The sequence below is a fragment of the Ooceraea biroi genome, chromosome 11 (assembly GCF_003672135.1).
Source record: "Ooceraea biroi isolate clonal line C1 chromosome 11, Obir_v5.4, whole genome shotgun sequence".
Classification (NCBI taxonomy): Eukaryota; Metazoa; Arthropoda; class Insecta; order Hymenoptera; family Formicidae; genus Ooceraea; species Ooceraea biroi.
Window position 1 is genome coordinate 1,571,211 of NC_039516.1, and position 10,360 is coordinate 1,581,570.

Below are 10,360 nucleotides of genomic sequence, written 5' to 3' on the forward strand. Positions count from 1 at the left end.
TCCCGACTTAACGTTCGTTAATCATCGCAAGAAGAGCGATCGCGGGAGTACGCGTGTCCATGCTGAGATCGTAAGTGTTGTATCAAGGGTTCCTCTGTTCATCGTAAAATAATATCGATTACTTAATGAGCTCGCCGATGCGGCGGCGGCGCTTCACGGGTCGCTTGTCATCCAAGTAAACGCCTCTATCTATATAACGTAGCTGTTTACGCGCATGATTTACGTACCCAATTATGTGCCGTAACTCGCCTGAGGTATGTCGTGCAAATTCCCAAGCCCCGGCGCCACCGGGACTCGCCTTATATCCTCTTTAAGCTGTTCCACACATTGACTCTCATGGTATCCATCTGTACTGGCGCCTGCAATTCGCCTAATCTCTCCTGGCGTAAAGGTCATCAAACCGTGGACAAAGCGACATGAGAATCCAGCCTCTCTCGCCCGCGCGACAGTCCAAAACGGGCACGAATTCGAACGGCTTTCATACGTCCTGGAACATGAAATTCATACGATTTATTTATTTATCCGAAGATAACGGGTGTGAAATAGGGCGAGATCGGACGAGAGAGACGCGAGAGACTCTCTCCTCTCTGCTGTCCGTTATCGCTCTTATTATCGCCGCGGGCAGAAAGTAATACGGCAGCAAGGGAGGAGGGCCAGAACAAGAGCGAGTGAGGCCAGGCCAGCAGGCAAGGCAAGGCAAAGCATGGCATGGCATGGCATGGCATGGCATGGCAAGGCACGAGGCACGAGGCACGAGGTGGAGGGACCTAACTCCGTGCCTCGGTTTAACGAATGCGAGAATGCGGCCTGGCGCCAACGCACACGCGGCCGCCGCGCCGGCCGCCCTCGGACGCCGCGTCACGCGCTCTCGCCTCTCTTTCTCCAGTTCTCTTTTTCTCTCTGTTTAATGACCTTACCGGAGTTTGGAATATTAAACTGCAACCGATCTTTCAATTCGTGTGTGCGCCTCGCGTTTAAAATAAGATGCGTTTCTCTCTCTCTCTTTCTCTCTCATCAGGGTGTTTCTTCAATCCGTAGATATTGTCATCAATCGTGATTTTTCTTTAAGCAGAACATCGGCGCACATAGCTTTGGAATTATCAACAGCTTCGTTCCTTAGACTATGTTGCAGAAGAACAAATATATAATAAAATCTCTCACTTTTTCCCCCGGCTGTATCGGTATAGGTATGTCGTCCCGGCGCTCTGCCTGTATCTGTGTACCGCATAGCTTCGAGGTATGCAAGCAAACTTCTCCTTTTCTTGTCGTGAAAAGGAACGGAGGAGGAAAGAAGAGCAGGAGAAGAGTAGCGAGTGGAAGCAGAGCGAGGAAGGTAGCGGAGCGGGCATCGCGCTTTGGTACACATCACGATAGGGTGCTTTACACGTTGCACGTTGAGATATTGGGAGATAATCGCCCAACGTGGGCGTTGAGGACGCTCAATTAGTCGCTACTGGATTTCTTGGTTCTAACATTGTTGATTATTAGTCATTGTTGCAGTAAATTGTCTCGAAAACCGTCCATTTCAACCGTGTCGCGTGATCGGCCGCGTAGGGGGTAGGAAAAGCTATACGAAAAAAAGAGTTAACATTACGCATGACGATCTAACAAAAGTCAAGAGGGATTTTGTTTAAAAAACAACGTCATTCATCGTGCCGTAAATCTGATCAGCTTTTCTCCGCTTCCGAGACTATGATAGAACGCCAGCTATTTACTCTCATTCTCCGCCTCGAGCGGATCACGCTGGCATTTTGTTATCCTTGGAGCAATTAATTTCCAGCTAATAATTAACTATGTACGAGCGATAAATCGATAGGCACTAAAGATACTGCGAAAAACAGGAAAAGTTTCGCTGTTGAACATTCTAATTTTCTAACAAACAATCTCTCATTTCTTTTTAAATAAACAAGAAAAATATTTGCAGAATATAGTATCGTGCCTAATTACGCGATATCGAGAAACGGAAAGTAGCGCTTCTGATATACATATGTGATGCGTGGTGATTACGCGCGTGTTGTACCTAAGGGATTAGCATTTCAACATGGTATTTTCCATATGGGATCCATCAAAATGTCTCGACAACGTTGAGAGCCTCTGACGAGTGTGTTTACGATGGGATTTAAAGCCAGCCCCCATCTCGTGCCTTTCTGTCGCAGTCACGACTGAATCCTGGCCAAACTTGCCGCTTTTATAGTTCTTATTGGGCCTTCTCTCTGGATGGACAGCGGAGATGCGGCGCTCGCCGTTAGCGGGGAACGTCGTCGGTCGACACATGGGCGCCCGTCGCGTCGGGGCGCCAGACCCGGGAGAGGCCTCTATCATGCTGCAAGATACAGAATGTGTATCATCTCACTTCCTGCATGCAACACTAAAACACCATCAACATTCTTTTACAAATTCGCGATGCACGTGAGCGATATGCACTCCTCGCGCAGCGAAGTACGTATTACCCTCACGTGAGGAGTCCTGTTTACTGCTTTCATGACGGGTTTCTTTTTATATTGCATATTGAAGTTATCATTATTATATTTACCGTAATGTATATCTCGTATTTATGCACCTGAAATTGCTGCATCAAGTTTCGCATTATATCTGTTTCTTCTAAGAACAAGAGAATGGTGCCCGAGATAAAAATCGATACGCAACATTCTTTTGAAAGATTTCGTATCTTCTTTCTTCACAGATTTGTGCAATGATTCATCCTGTTTGTAGACTCCGGTGAATTTAATTAACGCGTAAGAGTTTACAGCATAAATGTGTGCGTAAATATGGAATACTAGTTTGGATAACTTGAAGTATTTACTTATCTCGAGCGAAATGTAAAAGCCATCAAAAATAGATATTTTTCTGGAGAAAAGCTGCCGTTTAGACGTTTTATACTAGCGCAGTTTTTGACCGAAGAGAGTAGCGGCTCGTAGCGGACTTTCGTAGAACTAATTCGAGTGAGGTCATGGGACCATGGCGTCGTCTATCGAAGTTTGTTAGAACTACTCATCTAGATTTCGCGGCCTCGCAGTCCCGTTGCGAAACCCAAAAATTTTCCGAAAACGTTCCGAATTTTCATTTCGAAAACATTCGCGACAGGCTTCTACTTTTTCCTTGTTTGAAAAGCGACGTAGTGGTACGACTCAACAGCAAATCAAACATAGCTTTCCTTTTTCGCACAGTACGAGTCACCGACAGTAACAGTACCACTTTTAATAAACTTTTTATTTATAAATAAAACAGCGCTCATAAATGGTGAATTAAAAGAATTTTCTCGCGGTAACGTTTTAATCAAAAGCATAGAATGGAAACACACATGATAAGCAGTAAACTGATGGAATTCTCAGAAATTAGGAACTATTGCTGCCACATGTTGCCAGCTTGCTGAACTGTTGGTAAAGCGCATTATGGGTAAAATAACGTGTATCGTGTCCTCCTCCCGTACCTCGTCATTGCATTAACATTGTACGACGTTATGAGATTCGCGATAAAAGGAAGGTGGACGAGAAAACAGGACGAGCGAACGAAATGAGTGCACGGTGAACGAGTCGCAGAGTATCGCCGATTCGCAAACACGCATCGAACTCCGTTTTTTCCTGCCCTAGCTCGTATCGTGCTCCGTGCTCGCGATCGCGATCGGTTTTTTAGCCTGCAGAACAGCGTTCGAGGAGGGTGGGTGATTTACTGCGCCGCATCAGCGAAGTCTAATTGCGAGAGACGAGTTCGAATACGGAAATCCGAGCCTCGTTTCCACTATCGCGCGAACGTGTCTCTTCCCCTCTCTCTCGCGTGTCCTCGAGAACCTCGTTTTCTTCGTTAACCTGTGACACGAGTACGTCGACAACGATGATCGACCTAACAGTCAAGACGTTGGATTCGCAGAATCACGTCTTCTCCTTGGACGATGATGTAAGTGCGGACTCCGATTGGGTTCTATTATGTCTTAGATTGGCGCTATTGTTTGTTCTGCATGCTCTGCTTATCATGATTGGCACAAATCGCCCTGCCAAATGTTGCGTTCGAAAGATCTAGAAGGAAAACGTACACATTGCTTCGTACACGTCGGCCACGCCATGTCTGATTAAAGTACATCGTAGATTCCCAATTTGCTTTGAATTTGGTTGTTGTATTACACCTCTACAATTCTCTTTAAAGCAAATCACGGTGCGCGGCTTTAAAGAACACATAGCAGAAGCTGTCGCGGTACCAGCCGATTCGCAACGATTGATTTATTGCGGAAGAGTGCTTCAGGATGAAAAGAAATTAAATGATTATGGTACATATACACATATCTACTTCTGCGCAGTAAATAACTTACGTGTCGAGACTATAACCGAGCGCAGTGTGTCCGTATTGACATAATGTGATTCTTCAGATGTTAATGGGAAAGTTATACACTTGGTACAACGCGCACCGCCTCAACCAGGTCAACATGGGAGCGACGGTGGACAGACACCGGGTCAGAACAATAGACAGGGCTGGCAGAACCCACAGAGGCCACAGTATCGTGTCACGCGTGCTCAGATGCATGGAAATGCAATGTACCTGGGTGCTATGTCGGTTCCGGCTGAGATCGTAGAGGGTCATGGTAAAATTCTGATTTTGCTAGCTCCATCTCCGCTATTTCTTTCATCAATACATCACGTACGATTGCTTGTCCCTCAGGAATACCGCAATTGAGCAACAGTTTATCAGGTAGTCGATTGAATCATGCTGGTCGTATGTTGGATCGTATAAGCGAGCTGATTGACCGACTGGATGATCCTAATGCACCACCGCTGCATCCTACTCCTTCAGAGCTCAATCAGCCGACGGCACCGCAGCAACCAGCACAACACCAGCAGGAATCGGATGTGGAGCAAAATGAGTGAGGTTTTTTCTTGAAAACTCACAAAGTTACATTCTCTGGCACAGCAGGCAGTAATTTATGACTTTTAATCATGTCTCTTCAGTGGCAACGATGGTGCTGTGAGATTTGCTGAGGCAGCTGTTGCTGCTATCACGGCTGCATTGTCTGCCGCTGGTGCACGTGGGGTTACGTTATTAAGAGGTTAGCGAATTCGATGTCCAATATAATCCCACGTGACATAAGACATTCTGTGAAGTTACATTGCACGTTGAATGATGCACAGGAAACAATTATAATGGTCCAAGTACGAGATCTACAAGCGACGCTAACGAGAACCAAAGTGATGCCGAGTCGCAGTCGCAGTCGCAATCAGAGCCGCAGGCGCAGCAGCCGCCGTCACAACCTCAGACGCAACCGCAGGCGCAACAATCGCAGCAACAACAGCAACCCCAGCAGGCACCACCACCGTCCGCAGAAACGGGAGCTTCGTCGATGAACGCTGGACAAAACAGACGGGCCCAGCAGCAGGAGTACGTATCCTGTTTCACGGATTTCACGTATTGATTGACGTAGACGAGTGCATAATTGACTGTTGGTCGTTTTCAGTCTCCCGCGACCCCCACAAATGGCAGGACTACTCCAGAGACTATCCAATGTTCAGGAGCGCATGAGACCGTACTTGGAACGTTACATCATGCTCATGCTGCTCGATCCGTCGTTACCGCCTGGAGTAAGTCAATGAGATTCACAGTTGTCCAATGTTCGTGAAAAATGAGTCTGCTAAGGACGAATGATTATTATTTAGCCTGGGCCGAATACTGTGGAGGAGAGTCAGCGAATAGTGGACGGAGTCAGCGAAGTCCTGCATCTAATGTCTCACTGTTGTCACGCGTTGAGCGACATTATCGTCGACATGAGTCAACCACCGCCTAGAAACTTGCGTTGTCGGCCGATAATAGTGCAGCACTCTGCTATTTTACAACCCGGTATACCGATCCAGGTAGAGGTGAGCATGTCGACGAACGGTGCGTAAAGTGATCCCTATGATTAGACCCTCCAAATTTACGCGTTTCTTCATCTCGTGCAGGCTCACATCAGCTTAAACGGCCGCGGTACTAACAATAATAACAGTAGCGACGAAGCCACCGAGTCCGGTAATCAGCAGGCACAGTCGGAAAACGCGGAATCGACGACGACTTCGCCGCGCGTTAGTACCGAGGAGAGCAATCAGGAACGAGAGTCCGAGAGTACGGCGCAGTCGCAAGCGGAACGGCCGCAACAGGAGCAAGGCCAGTCGCCATTTGGTGCGTTTCATGTCGCCGCAGGATTCTAAACTCTTAGGCGTGCGTTAAAACATACATCACTTTCAGGTACAGTATTCAACTTGCCGAACAACGTCGAGGTATTGATGGAAGTCAGCAACGTGGACGGCGGATCTGGCAATGAGCAGAACGCGGGCAACGAGAACAACAACAACGGTAACGCCCGTAAGTTAATCGCCTCGTATAAATTGTGCGTCGTACTTGCGAAGAAGTAGCTTCCATCTTCTGTATGATGTTTTCTATTTTTGCAGGCAGGACAAACGTGTTCCCGTTCGGTACCGCTCCGCCGCCGTATTTCATGCGGAATTTTATGCAGGCCGTTGCCGGCGCGCACATGATGCACGGTGGTATCGCTACTACGAATATAAGTACAAGGAGTACGCCGGTTACCACGGTAGCAGCGCAGCAAGGTATTCCCGCTTCCGCGATGGATAGCGGCACAACAAACGCTGGTCAGAGCACGCAAGCACGGTATACCATCAGTTATTATTAGTAACAAATATATTATTTACAAATTATTTTTTCATAAAAAATTGTTTTATGCGATATACCTAATTAATTGTTTCTGTAACGTAGAAGCAATTCTGGTACTCATCCAACGACGGCCACACAGACTCGAAGTACGTCACGGCCGCATGTGTTCCATCACCACGCTCATCCTATGGGGCTCGGTATGAGCATCGGATTGGGTCTCGATTTCGATCCCTACCTTCCGTGCAACTCGCACCACGTGTATCGTACACCGGCGAGTACCGCGCCTAGTGGTGGCGCCGCGACCGCTGGTGTGACGACTTCTTCGCAAACAACAACACGTACGATGCCGACAACCACGGCAGATGCACAAAATCAAACGGGTAAGCATCGAAATGGAGGGAATATCTATCTTCTTGGGGGGAGACGATACACGCTCGTGCACGTTCGAAAAATTTTTGTTTCAGCGACGACATCGACTACAACCACCAGTGCTACAAATGCGACATCAGCAACGAACACGGAGACGGCTAATAATACTCCTTTCGTGAACATGCTGCAGCAGATACTGAGCCAGTCAGCGGGCGGTCAAACGCAGTCTAACATAAGCATCAATAGCAACGGTAATGAAATTTAATAGAATAAAGTCGTACACACACATACATCTACACGATACTGATGTCAATAACATTGTAGCTCTTAATTTATTAGCGAGTTTGGGGAACATGATACAAATGTTCGGTAGCAACATCCACGTTTGGGATACGGGATTCGTAAATAACAGGTTTGTTGGATGTCGATAAAAAAAATTGAAAGTTAGTTACGAAAAAATAGGTCTAATTATATCAATTCTCTCGATTACCAGTTCTATGGGAAGCGCTGTTACTCTGGCCGACCTGTTCAGCCGGCCCGAGGGTCCAGGTTTGTCGCTGGATATTTTCACGTCAAATTTATCCGGAAGGGGCAGTTTCCTCGTGGACCTGTTCGCAGTACTGGTAATAATTGCATTATTTCATAGTTGCCTGTTTCGCGATGCGTACAATTTCGGCAGTGATATTAAGAACTCTTTTCAATTCACAGGCTCAAAATATGACACTGGATGGATTAATTAGACTACGTCTTGGTCAGTCGGAGCCCATCGCTCGTCTACGCAGGCCGCTACAAGAGTTCTTGCAGTACACATTCCCGAGAGCCTCGTCGACGGATCTCGAACCGCGAGTGATCGAGCGCCTTCTTCTTCAGTTGCAGCCTCACATACGGAATCTTCTGGCATCCGAGGAAGACACCAGTGGCAGGAGTGGCTCGCGCATCGATATCTACGCTACAGTTGAATCACTGATCGCTCGTCACGTGAAAGATATACTCAGAATCTTATTTGACAATAGTTAGTATCTTGCTTCCACCGCACGCACTTTAAAATCCGCGAGCGTTACGCGTTATGTATGGATTTACAGGTGTTGACGACGCGAGGTTCGGACAGGAGATATTGAATATCCTCATCGAGTTATGCAACCAAATTTGCATGGTACTTCGGTACTCTTTGCGCGGCGGTCAGGCTGGGTTGGAGGCGATCGCGTTGCGTTTCGTGGTAAGTTTTAATTTCTTCAAAAAGCAAAAGGACGCGAGAGAAAATCGTGCTTCCGTACTAATCTGATATTTTGTTAGAGCGACGTTCTGATCGACGGTAGCAATCCTCCTCTTCGTCAATGGATGCTCAACGGATTCATCGCCCAACTTCGCAATTATTTCTTGCGCATACCTCAGCTCCCGGATTCGGAGATCGTGCCGCTTCTAGTGTATAAGGATGCCTCGTCCCAGCAGTCGTCGGTATCCTCCGCCTCAACTCGTCAGTCCACCCAGGCACAGTCGCAGGATGAGGTAATCAACTATAATTCATTCGCATTATCAATTTTGCCCGTTTACGTATACGTATAAAATGTGATGATGCAACTTGAAATGTGTATAGCCGATGGAAACCGAGACCGTGGAGCAGCAAACAGTGCGCGAAAGCTCCGTACCTGAGGACCGGGAAGAAATTCCGGAAACATTCCCCGGACATGAAGCGCTACCTTCGGTAAGTGTCAACACGAAGGAGGCAAACAAAAGCAATCTGTGCTCAATTTGACGTCTGATAATTTGGATTGCTTAATTATGATAATGATAAAAAGTTGTCACGTACACGTCGGCAAATTCGTGCACAAATAAAGTACAGAAATACGTTGATGTACATTAATTTTTATATGGCACTTTACTGAAGTAATGAACGGTATTTCAGGATTGGGTGCCCATCATCGCTCGAGATAGCGTGAGACAGCGGCGGCAATTGCAGCAGATGCAGGGAGTGACGACGAACAGTGGCGTGACAACGTTCAGCGACGCGTATCTGGGTGGATTACCGACCAAGCGTCGTAAATTAATCGAACAGCAGAAACCGCGCTTGTTAGTCAGTCCCACGCCGAATCACCATTCAACGATAGCGGCGTCCATGGAGCGACTGGTGAGGGAAGGCGTGGGTCGTGCCGGCGTCGAGGAGGTCGAGGGTGCCGCCGTGGCCGTCGCGGCGGACCCCGCCGTGCGGCGTGCGTTTGGACAAGCGATCAGGGATTGTCTCAATCCGTGTCGATACGGCACGCCGGACTTCCCGGACCCGTTACGCTTCCCGAACGCGACCAAGTATTTCGCGGATCAAGAACGCCCACCGAAATAATAGCCAGTGGCAAGGTATTACTATCGCGAGTTTAATTAACGGGATTGGAGGAGACGTATTAGGCTAGTTAGGACAAAACGGCGTCAGGAAAAGTGAAACGAATTCGGTCGCGCGCGCATTTTAATTCCATTTAAGAAAAGAAAATTGATTATCTATTCTCGGAACGCGTGAATTTCTTAGTGAATCTGAACGGCTGATGGATGCAAATCGGTGTAGGTGCGCCTATCTACTATCCATGTTACGCCCATATCAATATCTGCTTTGGTGAGATAATCGTTAATACGATCTTTGCGTTAAGTTTGTGCTTGATGATTAATAAAATCTAGGGTGTCTTTCCAATCGAATTTGCCATCAAATCGCTAAGGGAAAATCGACATCAGTTTTTTAACGAAGCGCGGACATCCTGTACATACATAGATGTAAAAATTGTGAACTGTACACCCTCTCTTCCTCTCTCTCTCTGCCCTCCCATTTATTTATGACACTTATTACGCACTTATTATTTCTCAGATGTTTTTACCGCTCGTGAACCCTCTTTTCATTTTCTTCCCTTCATTGAATGGGAAGCTAAAAGGAAGTTTAATTTCCCGTAATTTTAGATGAAAGATTCCAAATAATTGTCATAAAAAAGTAGCTTTTATTATAATTGATAGGAGTTATTAAACATTTCTTTGTGATCATTACATGCAATTTGACAATGTTGGCAAACAACTTTGGCAAAAGTGATGGATTATGAGTTCCATGAAAAATCTTATCGGATGCTTTGTGTAGAATCTACATAACACTACGTCTACACTGTAGATAATTAATTTCTGACATCCGGTGTGACAGGGGCATTTACGAAGCGGAGTCTTTCCACGACGTATATTCGACATATATTACGCGATGAGAGTAACAAGCAAATCGATATGTGTATGATGCGCGATTATGGTAACATATTGTGTGTGAAGCAAGTTTAATCGTTGTAATAACCAAACAGTTGTACGAGAACAAAAAGAGAAAAAAATAAAGTTATATATCCCTTTT

General features: G+C 46.5%; 1 protein-coding gene across 4 annotated transcripts; it reads left to right on the plus strand.

Annotated features, from left to right (window-relative positions):
- The first annotated feature begins 3,366 nt into the window (after window positions 1-3,366).
- Window positions 3,367-10,360, plus strand: LOC105274489 (large proline-rich protein bag6). 4 transcript variants are annotated; one of them, XM_011330668.3, is made up of 20 exons: window positions 3,367-3,894; window positions 4,141-4,261; window positions 4,361-4,573; window positions 4,651-4,852; window positions 4,938-5,035; window positions 5,118-5,364; window positions 5,441-5,564; window positions 5,640-5,840; window positions 5,922-6,138; window positions 6,205-6,321; window positions 6,408-6,627; window positions 6,733-7,010; window positions 7,095-7,250; window positions 7,339-7,411; window positions 7,493-7,622; window positions 7,708-8,011; window positions 8,082-8,215; window positions 8,293-8,505; window positions 8,594-8,701; window positions 8,903-10,360. In XM_011330668.3, the coding sequence occupies exons 1-20, from the start codon at window positions 3,832-3,834 to the stop codon at window positions 9,332-9,334; spliced, it is 3,651 nt and encodes a 1,216-aa protein (XP_011328970.1). In that variant the 5' UTR covers window positions 3,367-3,831; the 3' UTR covers window positions 9,335-10,360. The 4 variants fall into 4 exon arrangements, with proteins under 4 accessions (XP_011328970.1, XP_019885730.1, XP_011328968.1 ...); XM_020030171.2 differs by having other exon boundaries at window positions 6,211-6,321; XM_011330666.3 differs by having other exon boundaries at window positions 7,324-7,411; window positions 8,903-9,334.